The sequence below is a fragment of the Charadrius vociferus genome, unplaced genomic scaffold, assembly GCF_000708025.1.
Source record: "Charadrius vociferus isolate BGI_N301 unplaced genomic scaffold, ASM70802v2 scaffold19, whole genome shotgun sequence".
Lineage (NCBI taxonomy): Eukaryota > Metazoa > Chordata > Aves > Charadriiformes > Charadriidae > Charadrius > Charadrius vociferus.
The window spans coordinates 2,892,830-2,914,900 of record NW_009650173.1 but is presented as its reverse complement, the minus strand read 5'-3'; the positions used below and the strand labels follow the sequence as shown (position 1 = coordinate 2,914,900).

At 41.0% G+C, this 22,071-nt stretch overlaps 2 protein-coding genes across 2 annotated transcripts in view; one reads left to right on the top strand and one right to left on the bottom strand.

Moving 5' to 3' along the window:
* The first annotated feature begins 3,576 nt into the window (after nucleotides 1–3,576).
* Nucleotides 3,577–14,292, top strand: TCP11L1 (t-complex 11, testis-specific-like 1). The gene is made up of 9 exons (XM_009892671.1): nucleotides 3,577–3,737; nucleotides 6,510–6,642; nucleotides 9,709–9,829; nucleotides 10,392–10,612; nucleotides 11,670–11,806; nucleotides 12,262–12,458; nucleotides 12,825–13,006; nucleotides 13,672–13,844; nucleotides 14,057–14,292. Exons 1-9 carry the CDS (start codon nucleotides 3,584–3,586, stop codon nucleotides 14,290–14,292), a joined length of 1,554 nt encoding a protein of 517 aa, XP_009890973.1. The 5' UTR covers nucleotides 3,577–3,583.
* Nucleotides 14,293–18,292: 4,000 nt separating this feature from the next.
* The window catches only part of CSTF3 (cleavage stimulation factor, 3' pre-RNA, subunit 3, 77kDa), a 90,796-nt gene continuing 87,017 nt past the window's right edge, over nucleotides 18,293–22,071 (bottom strand). Inside the window, exons 19-22 of the mRNA XM_009892698.1 lie at nucleotides 20,689–20,842; nucleotides 20,197–20,291; nucleotides 20,008–20,068; nucleotides 18,293–18,990 (exon numbers count right to left, since the gene is read on the bottom strand). Of these exons, the coding sequence (XP_009891000.1) occupies nucleotides 18,788–18,990; nucleotides 20,008–20,068; nucleotides 20,197–20,291; nucleotides 20,689–20,842 (513 nt within the window). The 3' untranslated portion in view covers nucleotides 18,293–18,787. The remainder of the gene's footprint in view (nucleotides 18,991–20,007; nucleotides 20,069–20,196; nucleotides 20,292–20,688; nucleotides 20,843–22,071) is intronic.

Genomic DNA, 22,071 nt, shown 5'->3' with positions numbered 1-22,071 from the left:
TGAGGGACTGGGCCCGGGCAGCTCCACCTCCGGGAGCTGTTTGCCGGGGAAGGTGGCTGGGATTCGGTGCTGCTGCAGCCCCTTTTCTCTCCGTGCCCCGCCCGTTTGGCGTCTGGAAAAAACACACACACACGGCAGCGCTGCGGGGGCTCCTTTTCGGTGCGGCCCATTTATGAGCCTCTGTGGCATCTGTGCCTGGAGCTGCGGCCACCACCCCGGCTGGGCAGCGCAGGGAAAGCGCCGTGAATCTTCCGAGCCCGTGTGAAACGCATATTGCGGGAAAATCGGTGCCCAGTACCGGGGGTGGAACAGTAACACCGCTGGTACGCGGTATGGTGTTTTTATTGCAATAGCTCGTATGCTGTCTTTTGGTAGACCATGCTGAAGGAGCGGGACTTCAGGGCCTTGCACAGAACAGGTTGCAAATAGGGAGAATAGTAGAAGTTCCCAAGCATCCTTTTTAATTTGAAAGAGGCACAGAGCTTCACCACACAGAGCTGAGGCGTAGCGTGCCTTTTAGTAGGTTACGAGGGAAGGCAGGCTTTGATGTGGCAGGTGAAGAGAGGGAAGAGGAGAGAGTTCGGCGTTGGAACTGGGCGTGAAGAAAGGCAGCCTTCAGGGCTCCTGCGTCTGGCCTGCAGGTAAGGGGAATTGTTGAGGCTTATCTCATACAGAGCAGTGGGGCCACGCTTGAAGTTAGGAGGAGCTGCTTCAGTCTTGCGTGCGCTCCGCAGAAGCCCGGTGGAGTTTGTTTACTGCTGGTGTGCATCAGATGATTTTGAGGACCTTTGGTGAAAACAACCTGTGGAAAGTGTTTCGTTTAAATTTTAATTTGTGGGGTTTATTATTGTTTTTATTAAAAATAAGTTGGAGAAGAGTGTGAAGAAGTAGCTTTTGTTCTATTAAGAGCCAGTTCCTGTGACAGGAAAGATGATGATCACACTTTTGCATGAGGTATTATCAAGCTTATTTACCCAGTGGAAAGAGGATTTGTTCTAGATGTGTTCTGGCAAATAATAGCAGTAATCCAGCAGAAAAGAGTAGACTATTGCAAACTAAACTAACAAGTGTGCCTGTTTACCTCATCTGCTGAACAGTCATTTGGTAGAATGTCCCAGGAGTTCTTGTACACACTTTCCACAGCTGAAATAGGACTTTTATTTAACAAATGGTCTTTAGATGAAATTGTTCATTTTGAGACTGTAGCTTTTGATCTGCTATTTTACAGAAGGCGATACTTTAGAATGTAGTCTGTGTGGTAGGAATAGTGGTCTGGTGGGCAAAGCTGGGGGTTGTAATCATGAGACTGATTATCATCTTGGCCCTGTCATTTATCTTCTCTGAGTCCTCAAGCAACTTAACTCCCACCTATGTAAGATATATTTATAGTATTTCTCTGCTCTTCTGAGGGTAGTGAGGATAAAGTGCAGTGAGAGATTGCAAGGCACTGTGAAGCATCATGTGCATTAAAGGCCTAAGTGGGTCTTCATTGAGTCATCTTTGTGGTTCAGATTTTGACTTCAGGAGGATGCTTTGTGGAAGAGAATGGATAGGAAGAACAACTGTCTAGTCTGGTTGAATGAATGTGGGAGCATTTATGATCGTGCTTTTATTCTACCCAAATTCAACAACATATTTCCCTCATCTGTTTAACCAGTCCTGTCTTATAATTTCTATTGCAACTGTTACTATAATCTTCTCTATTAACTAGTTCTTTATTAACAGAGCTACTCATCCTCTTGCTGCTGGAGTGTTTGCGGTAGCAGACCTTTTGTCCGCTAGATGGGAGATCCACTTCTCTGGGAGCACGTCACCAGTTTCCCACCAGTGGTTTCCCACTGGTTCCGCAGTTGCATGCTGGTTTGGATGCCGTGTGTTACACCTAGCTGGAGGCTATCTCTGCCTTAGTTAAAAGGGTGGCAATATGACTGCAGCTCTGCCCAGACTACCACTTTCTTGGCCCAGCTAGGATTGTCTGTCTGTGTGAAGGGGGAGATGATCAAGCATTTGGGGTAGGGACATCAGTGACTCTGTTCCAGCTCAAGCTGGGGGCTAATACATGGGTCTAACAATCCCTGTACTGATGTCTGAGTTTTCCTATGTAATTTATCCCATGCTTTTTATGCTTTTTTTTTCTTTTCTAAAATAGAAATCACAGTGCTGTGGACAAGTGTTGCACGTTGTTGTGTATCTCATGCATCTAGCAAGATGATGATCCTGAGTCATTGCTGTAGAACAAAACCATTTCTGATGTGCACCGAGCTTTCCAGCTGTCCTGTAGAATCACATTGGCGCAATCAATTTAAGTGCTGATGGAGTAGGGTTAGTTATTACAGCTGTTGAATGAAATTAAAAAAAGTCTCAGTGCTGCATTTTATATTTCTAGTTGCTTGCTTATGTTGCATCCTCTTCAGTGTAGTCTTCGGTGCTGCAAGTATTTTTTCCTAGCAGCTGTGAGGTACCTCTGGAGGCTGTATCTCTTGCTGGGAACTTGTTTCTTTCAAATTTTGAAAGTGGGGATGGTGGGATACTAGGTGAAAGAGGAAGTTGTTTTTCCAATAGCGTCCTTTTTTTTTTTTTTTGAAAGGCTTCCTGACTTCCCACTTCACAGAACATCCAGGTTATTTAATTGAGTTGGAGACGTCATATGCTCTCTAACAGTTTTTTGTAAAAGTGAAGTCTAAACAGTCGCTTCCAGTATGATAGTGAATTTTCAATGTTAAGATGTGCAAATTACATTCTTCGGAGAGAAATCTGAATATGAAATAAGTGAAGATAATGAATGGTGAGACATGCTTTTCTAGTGGTCACTTTTTTTAGTGTAACTTTTGGTACACTGAAGGTATCTGTGAGGTAATATAAATATTATTTAATATCCAGTATTTAATAAACTAATATTTTAGATGCTATAACTATGTTCTTTACTGTCTTAATGTTTGGGGTTTTTTAAATAATCTTGATATTTTTTGCATAAATCATGACTCTTTCATGGAATGAAAATACAGGAGTAGGATTTTATATTAATTTGCCTTTAGTCCTTTTCCTGCTTCGTAATGCATTTGGATGGCTCAGAGTGAAAACTTTTAAGTTCTGAGCAGTTGGGGCAGATCATAGTTGAGGAATATGCTATGTGTAGAAAGCTTTATCATTATGTAGTGGGGAAATGTCTCATTTAGCACAATCTTTTTGTAAACCATGTTTGTAATACTATTCTGAGGGTGTTTTTCACTGCTCTCTCATAACCAATGCTAAGAAAGAAAATTAAATCTATTTTCCTTTCTCATCTGTATGCATTATGGCGAGGAAACAGTTTCAGATTTTTGAGAACTTACTAGGAATGCAGATTAAGTAAATGGTAGCTGTGTTGAAAGCATCCTGTTATGTGTAAGATGGGAAGTGAGTCATTGAGTCCAGGTCCCCTACCATTATGGGAATGACATCATATTCCTCATAAGATTCCTTTTATTCTTATTTTTTTCTTACCCAGGAGAACTGGTGATATTTTCCCACTCAGCCGTGTCAGAAAATGTTTATTAATTCCCATTTTCATCTTTTTTCTTTTTCTGAAAGGAACCAACTGAAAATGTCTCAGAATCCTGACAAGCCATATTCAAGTGAAGAAAAGTTGAGTGGTTTGGAGGATGGTCAAGAGGAGAGCTTGGACAACCCAGATCAGTCTATCAGAAAAAGAATACGACAGACTGCTCCAGGGTCACACAGAGATGATACACCGAAGTGTAAGCAAAACTGCTTTATTTAAAAAAAAAAAAAAAGTAAATTTAATAATTTTTTTTGGTGGAGACAATCATGGCATTTTATAGCAAGTTTCTGTGCAAGTTTGACTGTTTTGCAATTAAATATTGCGTGTCTCCTGGTCATTTGCTTTGAAACTGTGTTTTAACACCTTTCTCTCCATTTTGTTTTAGTACTTAATTATTCACAGTAACCATGTTGCTCTGAGCGACATACACCTTAGATACCTTTGTGTGTCTGCACTCACGGAAAGGATAAACGCTACTCCAGTGTATTCTAGCTAAACTGTTGCTGTTGTTTGCATTATCAGCTGAACCTTCTGGATTGTTGCAGCCTCTGCTTCTACTGCAGTGCAAGGGAGGCTGTTATCAACAAAGTAATGTTCTGTCACCCCCCTCCCAATACAGATGGAAAGTTGTGTATTTAATCCTAATACTACTTCTAGTGTCAAGCAGGACTGCATATTTTAAGTTTCTTCCTAGGGCATATTTTTCTTTGTCATTCTGCTTTTAACATGAGAAGCTAGATGCAGTACAGCTACCAATTATTTCTGGCAAATGTAAAGATAAAACCAGGGGGAAGTTTTCTGGTCACAGGGATTCAATTCAAAGAGGCAGAATTGCTCAGATAACTAGTTCCAAATTTCCGTAGAGAGTGTCTCAGCACGTAATATTTTACTTGTTGCATTCTTTTTGTTTTTTATTATTACTTGAGGTTTAGCGTTGTGTTTAGTGTCATGTTACACAGAGGAGATGTTCTGAGGGAGTTTATGTTTCTATGTCTTGCTGATTGCCTGATAGGAAATGCGGTGTATGTATGGAGAGAGGCTACGAACATGTGAAAGTAAAATGCATAGCACAGTCTTGCACTGCATTGTACCACAAAGAAGTCATTGGTCTCAAGCCCTCTCCTCTTGTGAGGGAGCAGATATAATAATGAGAATGAAGTAACATGATTTAAGAGCATTCTTTGGTAAATGAAAGAGTCTTAGCTTTTAGTGCAGCCACTGCTAGGGTGAAGTCATTTGGCAGTCGGACAAGAGCACACTCATTCAGCTGTGAACTTTGTTGTCCCGCTAGTTCGTCTCAGAATATCAATCCTTGCTGTGTTCCCAGAGTCACTGTGCAAGATAAAGCTCCAAGCAGAAGGAAATAAAATTTAAGAGCACTGCACAAAAAGAGCAAGATATTAATGAAAAATTAACACATTGGAACTATACTGTGTATACTTGGAACAGCTTTGAATGGCAGACAAGTGACGGACAGTTACTTTTAAAGGATCTTTTTTATGTTACTAGCTAAAGTCCAATCAAACTGCGTATCAAATGAGGCAGACATGATAGTTTGCCTACAACATATCTCAGTGAACCCAGCCTACGAAGGTCCCCAGTTGGTTTCTTTCATTTTGAGAATTTTATGTTGCTTCTATGCTCGGACTGTAGTTGAAGTGAATGAACAACAGAGGAATCAATCCACTAGGGCAATTCTGTTGTGGCTCTTTTTCCCCCTTCTGCTCCTACGGGTGTTTTCTGGAGGAGCCGAGGTGAAACTTGCCATCCTTATCTGCCTCACCTGAGGACACTAATGATCTCGCCTTCTCCTTTTTTCTCAAATCCTGGACCAGGGAAGAGCTGTGGTGCTTCTCCTAGCTTTTGGCAGGGCATTGCAGGGCACCCACACGCGCTGCTTGCGCTGATGCTATCACAGCTGGGAGGAATCTTCACCACAAAGAATCAGTGGCAACAGGTTGCAGTTGGCTTCAGTGGGGATGGGATTACTGCCCTAACCAGCATGGTCTACACCCTTGGCGCTTTCTGTGCCTTTGTGTTGACTTGTTTTTAGGGCTGTGACACTTCCTGCACTACAGCAATGCCAGTAGTGTCCCAGGAGGATGTTATGTAGTCCAGAACAATTAGGAGCTGTAATTCCTTCTACATCCAGGAAGCTGAAACTGTCCCTGTCCTCCTTCTACCTTCTAGATTTCTACAGTCAGTCACTACCTTTCTCTCCTGCCTAACAAAAACTGGCCTGTTTTTTCAGGTTTGGCGCTTCCTCCTACTCGCTTGTATGCCCCAGGGCTCAATTTGAAGCTGCTTGTTCATCCTTGTCAGTCCCAAATGCCTGCCTGAGGAAGAAGTCTTAGGCATTGGTGCTGGGACTAGGTCTTGATGTCCTTTGTCACGTGGACAATGGCCTCTAGGGAAAAAGAGTTTGGAGAAGTTGCACTGCAAGTAGTGAGAATAATTAGCTACTAGTACTTTATTGCTTAATGTTAATTGTTTGCTGCCTGCTTTAGAGATGAAGTCACTTCCTTGAAAAACATAAAATTGAAATGGCAACATCTGCATAATAATTGGGGAAATAGTGCAGTGAGAATACCAGTTTTTTTAATGATTTCTTCCTATGGTATGGAGAAAGATATTAAGCAATCCTAAAGAAGTGGGTGTTTGGGTGTGAGGTTGGTTTTTGTTTTTTTAAAAGAGTTTGATGGAACTTGGAAGCAATTGACATACTGAGCCCAGAATATCAACTTGAGTTCACTCCTTTGTTTCCTGTAAAACTCCAAACCTGTATCATCTGCCAGCTGGGGAGAGGAAGGGAAGGAAAGGAGAAGAATCTTCAGATTATACTGTCTTTTGGCCCCTTGTACCGTCAAGACGGTGGAAAGGGTCCCAAAGTATTAGCAGACTTTTTTCTGCAGACGTTTTTCCACAAACATTTATAGATAACTGTCTGACAGTTTAATTTATGTTGCAGCTAGTCCTCCTCGGCCTGTGTCACTAGAAGAGCTCATGGAAACAGCTAAGGGAGTAACCAACATGGCATTAGCACACGAAATTGTTGTTAATGGAGACTTCCAGATAAAACCAACTGAATTACCAGAGCACAGGTAAGATTGTTACCAAACAGATACATAAATTGAATTTGCATCTGTAGAACTGCGTAACAGCTCTAGTGAATCAGGTAAAGGCTCTGGCTATTATCTTGTCTGGCAGTGCCCGATACGAGATAGAAAAGAGGATAAGAGAAGAATGTAAACATGCAGTTCTGCTTCCTCAGAAATGTGCGTGCATGAAAGTTGAACTTCTTGGAGTAATTGTTTGGTCATGTGTGGTGCGAATCTCGATGTGTGGTTTCTGTCAGTGTCCCTTTGTCCCAGGAGCCTGAGACTGCAGTCTTCTGAATAGCCAAGTCTGGCTGCAGATGCAGGTAGTGCTCTTAGCATCTTTTCAGTTTTCACTGTCTGTTGGAGTAGGATGAAACATCGTTTTAGCTTTTTCTGAGCATAATGTCTGTTCCTCCTGGGAATTTTTGGGAAGAGATTCCTATGTTTTATAAGGTTGGTCCTTTCTCCTTTTAAGTTTGAAGTCTTTCCTTTGCTTTCTGACCTACAGTAATTCTGTCTCCTGCTGAGAGGGAAGAGGGAGAACAGAAGAGGCCATATTGGTCACATATTGGTCAGCGTAGCTGACCCAGTCCTATCCACAGATGCTTCATCTGCTGTTCCTTTTTCTTTCCGACATAGATGTGGCTGCCACTATGTTTCCTGGGTTAATTTGTGAAAGTTGTGTGCATATTTCGTGGAAGAAACTTGGTCCACGTCACACCCAGTGTTGTCTATAGGTGTCTACGTTTGAGAGAGAGACCCCAGAGCGCACTACCTTCACGGGTGCTGCAGGAGAATATGCTATGGATGGGTCTTAGAAGACTGGCATTAGTTGTCCTCTATAGAAAGCAGTCATACAGAGACAAAAGGTCTGATGCCCATCTCCACCAAAACAAGGTGGTTCCCGTTAGCGTTAGTAATGAGAGAACATTGACTAGAACTAAAATTGTCCCTGACTGAAAAGGCAGTAATGGGAACAGTCTCATCTTCCCTTCTCACCTGGACTATTCCTATCTTTCCAGCTCGGACACCAGTGGTGTTTTATTAATGGCTGTGGACTGCTAGACAGTAGTAACCAAAGAAAATGTGCTTGTACTATTAAATACACTGAACCTGGTGGTCACAGCCTTTGAGTAAGGGTTGAATGGAGTGGGTGAGGGTCTTTGCTATACTTTGTTCACTTGTCTCAGCCTCTGAGTTGGTAGGAAACACAATTATGGCCCCCTTAAACGCTGAGGACAAACAACATCTAACTGAGCTAGCACATGACAATAGATATGTCTGCTGTCCAGCAAGACTTGTATACTTTAGAGGTCATGCAATGATTTGAGCTGTCTTCTCAGCACTGTCTTTCACTGTCTGCCTTGTCTGTTAGACAGACCCAGGCAGTGTGGTCCGGTCCTCCTTTGTTGGTTTACATGCAAGACGCATGCAATTCGTGTGTGGTCCCATGAACTGGAACCTGTCTCCAGCCTGCACAAATGCTGCCTCTGAAGCAAGCATTGGAAAGTATGCTGTAAACATGCAAAGCTCATTCTCCTCATTTGACATTATGATCACTGTTCCAGCATCTTTTGGGGGAACTTCTGTCAGGTGTTTTCTGCTTGGCTGAAAATAACTGTGGGACTTTAGGGGGAGCATTTAAGACAGTGCTGTTCTGTTCAGTGTTCACTTCTGCTCCATGTTCCTTCATGTGGACTTCTCATGTGAAAATGTGCTGTGATAGTGGATAACTTTTCTGGTATGCCTCAGTGCCATAAAATTGATCTCAGCTTCTTCAGGGAAGAAAGATTTTGGCATGTTTTCTTTTTCCCATCCTTTCTTCTTTCTACCACCCCCTTTAAAACAAAAAACAAAAAAAAAAAAGAAAAAGGAGGGAAAAAGCTGGGGACCTATGCTTTTGCTCACTGATGCTGAGCAGTAGCTGTAGTTGTTCACCAGAGTGGGTGATTTGCATGTCTTCACCTGATGACAGAAACAGAGGTACTGCAGAGGTCACCTTGCTCAGGAGTGCCTGAGCTTTTTGGTGGGCCAGGACTGCTTTAGTAGAAGATCCCTCTGTTTGGCTTTGGTGAGGGTTTTGTGTACAGCTCTTTACTGCCTAGAAAAGAAAGAGTGGTCCTTCTGATTTTCCTGGAAGGAGAGACTCTGGAATCTTCCTTGGATTAAATGTGCGTGTGTGTGTATAGCTTAGAGTCCCCCGCAGCTTGAGCGTATGTGTAGACGAATAGCTGGAGGAGAAAGCAGTTGTGACTGTGTTTGCAGTTAGTTGTGTGCGCTGTCAGTAGAGATGGTAATGGTTAGTCTTAGAGGGCCACAGGGCATAAGTGCCTCTGGGCGCTGCCTGAACCTCAGCTGCACATGGAGTCAGAGCCTTGGGAATCTGGTGTTTGTTGTGGGTACTCTGTGCGTGCGTGCGTGTACGTGCGAGCATTTTACTTCTTTGGTGTTGAAGTTAAACCTGGTGTGAACAGGTGCCTGCCTGCTGAAGAGTAACTTTCAACATTTTGAGGTAGGAATTGGTTCTGAGCAGTGGAATTCATTTATTTTTTTCACACAAACTGGACTGGGCCTTTATCTCAGGGTTGTTGCAATATTTATGCGTTGAAATGCAGAAGCTTGTCAGGGAAGTTACTTCATGTCTGTTAGGTTTACTTTATGAATTTTACTTAGTAGAATTGCATTTCCTTAGGGAGGCTTTTGAAAGGAATATGAATACTGGTCTTTTGAAGACAAGCTGTAATTTTTGTGATTTCTTTTTTTTTTTCTTGCAGTTGTTTACTTTAGAGGTAGCATATGATAGACACTTTCAACGATTTTAATTTGTAGCTGCCTTTGCTTGCATGTAACCCTTTATTAGGATAGAAGCCATTCCAAATCCCGTGTCCAGTTTTTCTTGCTTTTCTGAGTAACATAAAATGAGAGATCTCTTCTCTGTTAATCGTCATATATTCATTATTACTTCATATTCATACTATTACATGCCGTTCTTCAGGAGCTGCAGGTTATCTATGTAAGGTGGTGCAGAGACAAGTATCATTCTTTTTAACTGGTCATATTTACCCCCAGCTTAGAAAAAAAAGTAAGAGATATTGTGCATAAAGCGTTCTGGGATTGCCTGGAAGCTCAGCTAAAGGAAGAGCCACCGACATATGACCATGCAATTAAACTGCTGGGAGAGATTAAAGAGGTAAGATGGTGTGATATCAAGGTAACTTACTGAATTTGTGTAGCCGCATTGATGTGAACAGGCAAAAAGTACTTGAAGTTCTGCTTTTCAAAAAGGGCTCTCTTGATCATTTTCATTGCTATGTCATTGTCTGTGAACATATGTAAGTTGTATAACCCTAGAGGAGAAATTTGAATGTAAGAACAAATGCCAAACTATGTGAGATGAATAAAGGATAAGTAATACTAGTTTCATAATTCCAAGCTTCCTTCATGTTATGACAGTGGTGTTAATTACGGAATCAACGAGCTGCCCCAACATTGGGCTGACAAAACCAAGTACAGTGGTCCTAAGTACAATCTGTACTACAGAGTATTTTCCCCTTAGTAACTTCAGTATCATACAGAACGAGGTGAAACAGTTGGAGTTGGTGAATAATTGGTTTAAAAAAAAAAAAAAGAAAAAAAGAGATTCCACTTGTAAAGGGCAATTAGTTTAAATAAAAAGTGGTTCAATAACTATTTTGATCCTTGTAGTCTTTGATATGTAGAACTAATGGACTGTTAAAAACTTTCCATTTCAGAATCTCCTGTCTTTCTTGTTGCCTGGTCATACTAGACTGAGAAGCCAGATTACAGAAGTTCTTGATCTGGATTTGATAAAACAGGAGGCAGAGAATGGGGCCCTTGACATTTCTAAGTTGGTCGAATTTGTTATTGGGATGATGGGGACTCTCTGTGCTCCAGCTCGAGATGAAGAAATTAAGAAACTGAAAGATATTAATGAAATAGTTCCTCTGTTCAGGTACTGAAATAGTATTTATTAGTCATGTTGAGATTCCCTTAAATAAGTTTAGATGGGAACGGGGGCGGGGGCAGTGTCCAGCAAGGCAACCTGCGAATCTTTGTAGAAAAATAGAGTGATAGGTAAAGGGATGTAGTTGTTGGTGTGAAGGGGAGAGATACTCCAGAAGTCTTTAACAAGGACCCTCTTTGTTCTTGTGAATTGGAGTATTTGTCTGGCTCCTGCCTGTCACTGAAGGACATTTTCTTAAATGCCAAATGCATATAAGCCTTAAGATAGCAGATGAATGGTCAGTTTGTATCAGAATTTAATATCAACAGAAAAATGGAAAAAAAGCAAGCAGGAGCGTAGGAAAAAGGTTATTGTTCTCCAACCAGTTCTTCCTTTCACCCCAATTTGAGCTCTCTTTACCCCCCACACTGCTCCCTGTGTGCTATCCTTTCAGTTCTAAAGGGAGTGTACATACCACATCTGGGAGCTTCTGCTTTGTCACCATGTTATCAGTTGAACAGCTCAAGGTCTCAATAGTTAGAATAAATTTCACGACCTTGTTGTTTTCTAATTTGATAAGCTTCCAAGAGTTCAGGATTGACTTGGCAGAAACATTGCCAGCAGGAGTGTTTTTCTTTGGGTTTATTTTTTTTTCCCCCTTTTCTTTTTTCCCCCCTTGGATCTGATTATTCACTTCCCAGTGAGGCTGGCTTTATAGGCTGCCAACAGAGATAGTATGCAAGCTTGGAAATCCAGATGTCTTTTTATGTATTGAACATACGATATTGCACATCCTAGGATATATAATGTATGAAGCTAGTAAAGTTAATTCCATGGAGGCTTTTTTACAGGAGAGGAAGTTTTATTTCCTAGTTGGAAGAGGCACATGCATGCGTGTACATGCTTGCTCAAGCTTTCTCTCTGTCTCATGCTCTTAAATTAAGAACCCTGTTAATGTTTCCCATGCATGTTTTTGCTCTTTCCTTAGACAATCTGTAATAAATTTTGTATATAGCACCTCTTAAACATCGGAGCCTTGAATAACTTTTTCTGTTTGTTTGTTTAGAGCAATTTTCTCTGTGTTAGACCTAATGAAAATGGATATGGCAAACTTCGCTGTCAGTAGTATTAGGCCAAAATTAATGCAGCAGTCTGCTGAATATGAAAGAAAGAAGTTTCAGGAGTTTCTTGAGAAACAGCCAAGTATGACTTTGTTCCTTTCTTTCTTCCCCCCTGACCTCCCAGTAAACTGCGTGTCTTTGCTTGTAGATCATGAAAAGAAATCAGATTTTTTATAAGTTCTAGAGTTCATATGGTAAATGGCAGCTTGTGCCCCAAAACCGTGGTTTGAATAAATCTGCCAGAACAAGAGTTCTGCACTTAGTACGGTTTCATTTCTGCACTTAGTTTAGTTTCATTTCAGTACAGTGTAGGGCATAATTAGCTAGCATCATCTCACTGCCAGTTTCCTGTAGCTGTGTGGTTTTAATTTGGTTTTAGATGTTCTGCTTAATGCAATCAGTGAAATGCATGCCAATAACTGATATCATGGGCATTAGTAATAGTAAGTAATGGGATTATTTGGAAATTATTGGTGGAAAATCCTAACTCTGAAAAGGAATTTTCTTAACAAGATTTTTTTTCCCCTGCTTTTCCAGATTCTTTAGACCTTGTCACAAGGTGGTTGCAAGAAGCAGCAGCAGATCTTGCGAAGCTGAGATGTAAAATGTTGCCTCCCCACTGTAGTGCTGATGGTGCCACTGGTGGAGCTTCTGCCTTGTGCTCGGCTGCTGTACAAAATCAGGCCTATCTGAAGCTCCTAAAGTGGGATCATGTAAACAGGCCTTTTCCAGAAGTAGGTGTTTAACAAAAAAATTGGTTTCTGTGCTTGTTCTACTTTTCTATTTCTGGGATATAAGAGAAACTGTTTGGATTTGTAGCCTTGCAACAAGTACAGTACTAAAACACTTCTCTCTTGATTGAAAGCTCTTGTAGCTCTTCTATTAGGTACTTCTTTTTCAGTATTGAAACTTACTTAGTTGGAAAAGAGGAGTTAATTCTTTTCATTTTGTTCCTGTTACTCACCTGCTGAGCATGTGTTGCTTGCTCTTCTCTGTGTCTTTGTCTTATCTTCACTGCTGTGAATAGGTAGGCATCACGATGTCACCTCACAGCCCAGCATTCTGACTTTATTCTGTGCTGGCTTCCTCCTTCTTGGCAGACAGTGCTAATGGACCAGACCCGCTTTCAGGAAATACAGCTGGAGCTGGAGCAGCTCCTCTTGATTGGGACAGTCCTTCTGGTGACGTTCAGTGCAGCAGGCTCGGCACTCGTTGATATGCCTGGATTTGCTGAGAAAATCAAAACCATCGTCAAGGTGCTGCTGACAGGAATGCATCTTCCGTGAGTATTGAACAATCCTAGTCACACAGAGGCAGGTGTAGTTCCTTTTTCACCCTAGTCAATAATCAGTTTAAGCCTCTCTGGCTGTGGACTACAGAATATGTAGAGGAAGTGATGAGGGCTTTCTACAAGCCCAGGCTGACAATTTTTATTCAGCTTACTTAGACAGAACTGTCTTTTCTGGCTCTGTTCTTTTCTGATATGTACATGCGCTTTTTTCAGAGTATGGTTTTCCTGATGCCTGGTTGGCACGTGAGCGTGCAAGCAGCTAACCATGCTCAGTTTGTGCCAGGCTCCCCCGAGGATTTGAGCATGGTGCAGTAAGCTGGTTGTGGGTTTAGAGTGATTGCTGTACACATTTGGGTTGATAACTGTTTTTTGCATTAGTCAGAGCTGTCTGTGAAGTAGGAAAGTCAGCTCTGATTTGCATGGGTTGTTCAGGCCGGAAATCTTTAATGCTATCCCACCCCCTTGTTTTATATCTCAACTTTATTTTTCATATATATAAAATGTATTACTATTCGTTATAGTTCTGGCCTTTATCTGGATTACACTTCTTATTTGATAAAGAAGGCAACTGTGATTGAGTAGTTTATTTTTAAAAGGTGGGGAAAAAAAGTGAATAACTAAAATAGCTAAGTAATGGTCTACCCCGTGTTCTCTAGCTCCTTTAACCTGAAGGAATCTTTGGCTACCATTGGTGAAAAGGTGTGTGCTGAAGTTAACAGCTGCCTTTCCCAGCATGGGTTTACACCGTTCTCAGCTGAGAGAGAGACTGTGCTTAAAGGACAAATCCAAGCAGTGGCCGATCCAGATAACACCATATGCAGGCTAATAGGTATGCTTTGGCAAAAATGCTCTGCTCTCAAGTGACCTCTCGTCTGTCTTTGTAAAACTCTTGGTGGGTTGTCATGCATGGTTTCTCATCTAATCTGTTTCAGATACTTGTTTGCTATGTTCAGGCTTTCTGTATTTTACATGAGATTATACTCTTTCTAATTGACTGTCTCTTTTGAAAACAAACCAAAACCCTTGGTCCTATTTTTCCAGATTCTCGAATTCAAAAGTTTCTGGAGAATTATCTTGCATCTAGTCACCAGAAATCATTACCTGCTGTTCCTGGAGGATTAGGCCCTATTCAAAGAGAGCTGGAAGAAATTGCCATCAAGTATGTTCGTCTCGTCAACTACAACAAGATGGTCTTCAGCCCTTACTATGATGCAGTCCTTGGCAAAATACTGACTGAAGAAGAATCCCAACTTGTAGGGAAGTCAGAAGAGTCATAAAACCAGTTTGTATGCTGCCAATACGGTATTAACTTTGTCGGCTATTTGAAAAAATTGCACCAATATTTGTCTAGGAAAACAGCTATCCGTGTAAATACTGATTCCTTTTAATTCACTAGTGGTGATTGATGAGGAAAATACATGAGGTGCAAAAGGGGGTCTGAAGTACAATGGCGAGAGAGAGATGCATTTTTAATGTAAGTATGCAACCTGGGGGGGGAAGGGTGTCTTGGTAGTTTTCTGGCTGCAATTTTTAGATTTTGGAGCTGATGCTAGGTAGGACAAGATTAAGAACCAAACTTTGTATTTAAGTGGTTCATTTTAGGGCATTTTACTCTAATTTACCCTGAATTTAGTTTAATTAATCCAGAGCAGATTAGCAATGGTCCTTCCCAGAGGGGGTGATTGGGCTTTAAAAAAATCTTACTTTACAGACTTGAGAATTAAGCTAAAATTCTAGATAAGAGAAACTTTACCAGGCAAAAAACAAAGCCAAACAGCACTTTATTGTAACATTATGGTTAGTATGGTAGGCTACTAGTTTTTTCTGCATTTGACTGCATTTTTAATAGCATTTTTTTGCTGTTTACCTGCAGATGTTACAAAACACATAATATATTTTTGTAGCAAATTTTCTGGTTATTGGGTAACTGTCCTCTGCTATGTACAGTACTTACAAAGGTGGCGATCTTATAGATTGCAGCTGTATTTATCTCTTGTAAAGACTTCAGAAGGGCAGAGCTAAAATGTTTTGATAAAAGTGGCATTTCTTACCTTTTTTTGCTAGTTGTTTCCTCCTTTTTATGTGAAATACTAATTTTCAAGTAAATCTTTGTCATTTTAAGAAGGTGGATTTAAAGCGCGTGAGACTTTAGGCTGAAAATTTTACTTGTTTTTTAAAACTACAACTGGAGATGGTTGCATATTCAATCATGTCTTCAAAAATATCCAGGAAGTGCAGAGCACTATTGGAAGTATACATGATTTTAAGGTACCGTGAGAAGTGAATGATTTAATGTTAGTTTGAATACACAGGGAATATTTTCAATAGAAGATTTTTTTTTTTTGCTTTGTAGAAATGTTCTTGAAACTTACAATGTTTGTAGGTCTTGAATTTAATTAGTTACATGTTGTATAGATGAGTGTTCACAGAATTGCTCAATGATCAACTGCATCCTGGGCTGCATCAAAAGAAGTGTGGCCAGAGGTGATTCTGCCCCTCTGCTCCACTCTCGTGAGCCCCCACCTGGAGCACTGCATCAAGCTCTGGGGTCCCCAACATAAGAAGGACATGGACCTGTTGGAGCAGGTCCAGAGGAGCACCACAAAGATGATCAGAGGGCTGGAGCACCTCTCCTGTGAAGACAGGCTGAGAGAGTTGAGGTGGTTGAGCCTGGAGAAGAGAAGGCTCCAGACCTTACAGCAGCCTTCCATACCTAAAGGGGGCCTACAGGAAAGATGGGGAGAGACTCTGTATCAGGGAGTGGAGTGATAGGATGAGGGGGAATGGTTTTGAACTGAAAGAGGGGAGATTTAGATTAGATATTAGGAAGAAATTCTTTACTGTGAGGGTGGCGAGACACTGGCCCAGGTTGCCTAGAGAAGCTGTGGCTGCCCCATCCCTGGAGGTGTTCAAGGTCAGGCTGGATGGGGCTTTGATCACCCTGGTCTGGTGGAAGGTGTCCCTGCCCATGGCAGGGGGGTTGGAACTAGATGATCTGTAGGGGTCCTTCCAACTCTAACCATTCTATGATTCTGTGATCTTAGAGCCTTATTGCAATTTCAGGCTCAGCTAGGAGGTAAGTACATTTGAAATATTCCTCTAGTTGAGCACAATGCTGTATTAGAGTAATCAAAATTTGATGACTTCTTTATGAAAGCAAAGTTCATAGTTATAAACAGTAAGTGTCCCAAGTAGTGAACTATCCAAAATAGAATGTGTTGTCTTCTTTAAAAACAAACAAACAAAAAAACCCAAACAAAAATGTAAAATAAATAAATAAAAGGCCCCTCTTATTGCTAACACTCAGGTTCATTTGGTTCATCAATCAACTAGTCAAGAAAAATAATAGAACTTCTAGAAGGAATCAGTATTGATCCTTCCCTTTCCAGTTTCCTTGAAATGTCAGCGTGGATATAGCTGCGCTAGCTTTGAGTCTGGAGGAAGGTGGGATAAGAAAGACCTTTTACTCCGTATTGGCCTCTGCAACTATAAACCAAATTGTCTCTCATTCATTACAAACCCACTTCCCCAAGGGAAAAAAAAAGACCAAAACCCTGTAAGAGATCACCAGCTCGACAAGTGATTTTTCTCTTGGCTAAATGTACTTGGATAGTAAAATGGATGTCTGTCTTTGAATCTTTCTTTGATAACTCAAAAATGAGTAGGTTGGTTAGGCAGAAAAAGAAGTTCTGAGTAGTTTTTTGGTGTGGTCTATTTCATCGTTTGAATCAACAAAGGAAACTACAGAGGTCTTCAAGACTGCTGCATCTGCTTACTGTACTGTGTTATTAGTGCAGGATCCACCTGGAAATATAGCCTATAGCTCTGCAGTCCCAAACAATTAATTCAGTAGTCTGCGTAACAAAAGAGCTACCGGTAATATTATTGCTAGATTAAAACAATAAATGACCAAGACAAAGCTGTTTTCATTTTTGTTAAATAACAGTTGCAGAAGTTATAAATTGGTGCCGTTATTTTGTATTTTAGTATTGCCTAGAAGCTGCCTTTAAAGGCCCCTTGTGAATTACGCATACTACAAAAATTTAGGTGCTGTAGGGGATGAGCTCAAGGACATCACGGTGAAACAACATACTTACTTAGAAAAGACTTTGAAAAGTATGTGACTGATGGCGGAATGAATGGGACTGCATTAGCAATAGATACAATTGTACTTGCTTAATATAGGCGATGGCTGCTCCCAGTTCTGCAATCCAGGGTCCGGATGTTCATGACGGCCAACTCCTGCTTACTCTGTCATTGAAGCACGGACTGCGCTGCCACTCGTGCATGCGTATTGCTCGCAGGGTCAATACAGTAAGTCCCATCTCTCCTGGCGCAGGGGTTTGGTCCTAAGGCTTCACGTAGGGAAAAACTGCAGTACCCACATCTGGCTCCAGTCTCCCCTCTGGGGTGTGCACGCAGTGGGAACGAGCGCCTCCGTGGGTGGGTGCTGTGGGCCTTTCAACAGTAAAGATCTACAGAGACTAATAAATGCCCGTGAGTGCAAATCATGTTTGTGATTTTCCGAGGTCGTTGTTTTTTTTTTTTATGGTAGTAGTTGACAAATAGTTTCTCTACAACCTCTTTAAAAGAAATAGGGAGATGCGGTTCAGTGGCAAAGCAAAAAAAATAAATTCTAGGATTGATAAAGGCCAGCCCCTACCTCCATGGGAACATTTACATGGTTACACATATGCTCTTTCACCTTTCAGTCTGGCAGACAGGAGCACTGGCCTCGGTCATCTCTACTGCTGGTGGCACGAATGTCTTTCAACTTGTCCGAGTTATCTGAATTTCCTGTAGTCCACAGGGGTTCTTGCGGTCTTACCAGAATGCAATTCTGAGTAGTCAATTACCAGGTAAAATCTAAAGTATGCATAGAAACTGCTTCGAAAGTTCATATAGTGTTTTTGTTAGCTTGTTGGAAAATAACAGGTTAAACTCTGTAGCTAATATATTAACATTTAGCTTTGTATATTAAGTGGAAGACCAATGCAGTTATCCAGGAACAGACTGTGTTAGCTAGTACTCCTGGACAATCCACATTAGAAGTATGTACCCAGTTTGTCTTACGATGCCGTTTTCTTTAAACAGTCATGGAATTCAAACCAAAAGTATACTGTATCCTCTAGAAAAATGGAAAAAAAGCTAATTCTAATATGTATGCTCTGATCAATTTCCTGTGATGGTCTTATTAATTAACATCGCTTTTGAAGTGGCTGAGTACTATTTAAGAAGTAACTTGTTGTGTTTGAATAAAACTGGAATGAGGCATGATGTTACGGATATCCTTTTATTTTAAAGGAATGTTTTTTCCCATTTTCAACTACAAAACAGATTTCATACATTCTGCCATAAATAAAAATGAACAATAAGGCAGGACACTACATGAACAAACTGAGAACAACTGTTTTCCAGAAAATGTGAATTAAAAATGCTTCACAAGTATAAGCCATCCAGTTTTTAAAATAAAACTGTTGAAAACCCACAAGATTTCAAGTGGTAGATGTGAACACCCTTGGAGAACAAAATGCAGTTTTGACATTTTGCACTTTTGGTTTTGAAAACCTTGGTTTGTTCAGAGCACATTCTAAGGTTGTTCTGGCTGTTTTCGCATCAAGAACCATACGGGAGAAGAGGCACCACAGTAACAAAACCATTTTCAAGATTTTTTGTTTGTTTGCAGCTGTCCCTTTTAATTGTTTTGACGTTTAAGAGACTGACGGACTCAATGCAAGTCTTTGTCTTTCACAGTAGAACTCCAAACTTGTTTCACCGGATTCTCTTTTGCTGTCGTGCTCTGTAAATGTCGTGTACAGGGGGAACTACAGATCCTTTCTCCTCGTCGTCGTCAGAGTCTTCGTGTGGTCTCTTAACAGCCTTATTGAGCATAGCGTTATTTTCCACAGGTCCGTTGCCTTCCACAGCTATTTCGGGTAGGCCTCCAGTAATTATTCGTACAGCTTCATCGACAGCTTTAGAAAGAGAAAAAGATTAATTTAATTTGGGAAACTAAATGCCTTGATTAGAAATTAGCATGCAAACAGGGACACCAAGATAGATACATTGTGGAGGTTTCTGGAACACGAGACATTTTCCTACCCCATTCTACAAATGTTAAGAATGAAGTCTCGACTGTCAAAAACTCTGAGCTATGGCAAACACTAATTACAAAGCAAATGCTGCCACTTCAGCTTGAGCCTTCCCTTTACACAAGCATTGAGGTCATTTGCAAGCTTAATAGAACAGAAAAGCCTACGGGGAAAACAGTATAGGGAGTTTGTGATTCATCAGAAAGTATGCACAGCAAGTCAGTTTCTGCTTAGGAACAGAGAAAGCTTAAAAAATACCATGTGTAATTCAAATAGATGTTTTATTTTCCCTCTAAAAGAAATTAAATCCTAGCTTGCTTTCTCTCTGATCATTTGCTCCTTAAACTAACAGAGGGGGTGAAAAGCAGCATATTGTCATCTGCTGTAGCTTACATGAAGCCTGGAGTATGGATCTGTCCTCTTTTTTTAGCTCAGAACTCTTCCTTCTTTGTAGGAGCTCAGGAAACACTGTTCTTGAATTGTTCTGAATGAGCACTGCAACGATGTGCACTCAGAGCTATGCCTACCAGTGAACTTACCATACTGCAAATTTGTAATTTAATGTGACAGTTACAATGCTGCTAGAAATAATGCTTTGCTTCTTTTGAAGGATATTTTGAAAATCTTCATTTCTTTCTTTTAACGGTTACCACCAAAATGTTATTAAAGCAGCAGCTGGTGATTTTCAGCTTTTTGACTTTTTGTTGATGTCCCCCCAGTTAAATGTAGAAACATCTCTATGTAGATTCCAACCTACATATGTAGCCAATTCAATAGTATACTCTTAAATAATAATTACACATCTGTAAATGAGGTCTGGGTTTTAGACAGTAATATCCATATGTAAAACAAAGTCATATGCAGCACTATCACAGACTCCGGAGCAAACAAATAACTTACTGTCTGGGAGTTTGCATCTTCTGAATATCTCCATGAGCTCATCCACTTGAACAAAGGGACCCTGATTTGTTAAAAAAAGAAAAAAAAAATTAGAAGCTTATGTTCAGTAGAGTGATACATACTGTGGTTCTGTCAAAACAGAATCTCTTCTACGACTTTTTGAAGCTTTCAGAATTCGTTAAGACAAACCTGAAAGCAAACAGGAGGTGGCAGGAGCTTCATGAGAACTACAGCTGCTGGTGGAACAGGAAATACCCCACCCGGGACAGGATGTAAACCTGGAGCTGTGGGAAGAGAAACTGTATGAAGCCAGTGCGAGACAGCTGGACTTGAATTGCTTTGGCAGCATTATTATTTGATGCAAATAATTACTACCTCGTCACTTTCGCCTCTAATTACATATTGTTTAGTCAGGGATCTGAAGTCTATAAACAGTGTATATAACAGCTTATTACCGTTTACCAGACCCCACACTACTTGTACTTATTTCCATGGGACTGTAGTTTTAAGTAAATACGTGCTTTTAGCAATCCAGTTAAACAACAGCCTAAAACTTAAGTACATGTTTAGATGGCTGAAGAGTAGGAAAGTCTGTGATTAGCTTTGCTAAACACACAGGTTAAAAAAAAACACTTGCCGCTGGGTGAAATAAAACCACTTCCGACTGAACATCTGACTTACGTGCTAAATGTCTTGGCTGAAATGGAATCATTTGTTGAGTGTCCGGTTTTGGATATTCAGGTTTTCTGTCTACTTCGTCTTTGAGAACAGGCACGATGGAAGGTGCAACCACGGGGTCGGGAATTATAGCTGCCAGCTTGGCACGGGAGACATCCTGCGAAAGCCAGTTAGAGAGCACTGAGCTTGGCAGGATCACATCAGGGCTTGTTTAAATTACAGAACAAAACATCTCTCTAGACCAGGCGCTTATTCTCCCTTTGTCATCATTACCATTTCACATGTCCTCTTAGAAGACCATCTGGGCAAAACTTGCATCTTTTCATCAAACATTTTAGTCCTACAGTGTCCCAGCTGGGAGTGGAAACACTTGGGTTTGCTACCAAATGGGACCGTATTTGTCATTTTTGAGTGGGCTCCTTTTTTTAGGTGAAAAAGATTTAGGTGAACAGGTGCAGACCACTAGGCCTTCACGACTATCATTTCTCCCTCATTTCATTCCCTAGATCGCTTTAGCTGGAAAAGAAATACAGCATAAGGCAGTCAGCAGGCATGCAAAGCGTCAGTTCAAACGGGATTATAGTTTGGCACGTTGCGAGCGACAGAAATCAGCCCAAGGGCTGAATCATCTTAGGCAGACGCCACCTCGCATGCATTTATCAAGACATACTCTCTTGTACGCACGCCTCTAACTTCAAAATTACTTTGTCCCAACTGCATTAAAAGAAAAGGATTCAGTGGCTCAGTGTGACTCTTATTTCCACCTATCAGATTATTTCACAACTGTGTGAGGACCAACAATTCAGCTGCTTCTAACTTCAATGACGTCTGTAAAAGTACTTTTTTCTGTAAGAAATAAACAGAAGCTGAGGCACTATTTTTGAGACACGAATCAACGGCTCATGCAAATGGAAAGCAGCCGTGCTTCCAACAGAGCTGTTTCTGCTTCTCTGGCAGCCTCTTTTACATCACGCTTAATAAAAATAATAACATTTTATTCTGTTGTAATGGTTTTCCAAAGCGTTATGGCCTTCCACACGACTGAAACAGTAGTTAAAATAGACACAGTCAGAAATGAGATGGGAGAGCGCTAGATACAGGTGTCTGGCCTAGACTTTAAATTCCGAATCGCAGCACTGAAGCACCTTAACCATAACAAAGAACTGAAAAAAAGCAGGCAGCTGCTGAGCTCTGTAGATGATGTTCCTCAGCCATTTGCAGCAATCATTGGGGCCGCAGTATGTTGGCTTTGAAATGGTTCTCAAGGAAGTGAGTGGAGTTTTGCCGCTGGAGCGGAAGGGCAGCCAGCGATGTCTCGCACAGATGACCTGATTCTACAAACTTCCAAAAGAATTGTGGGTTTTGAGGAAGCTCAGGTTTAAGTCT

What these genes read in the sequence shown, in the direction of transcription:
- TCP11L1 (XM_009892671.1), top strand. Translation starts at nt 3,584, where the DNA reads ATGTCTCAGAATCCTGACAAGCCATATTCAAGTGAAGAAAAGTTGAGT. An exon ending in ACTGAATTACCAGAGCACAG is followed by an intron (nt 6,643 to 9,708) that starts GTAAGATTGTTA and finishes ATTTACCCCCAG; the next exon opens with CTTAGAAAAAAAAGTAAGAG. An exon ending in GTTTCTTGAGAAACAGCCAA is followed by an intron (nt 11,807 to 12,261) that starts GTATGACTTTGT and finishes CTGCTTTTCCAG; the next exon opens with ATTCTTTAGACCTTGTCACA.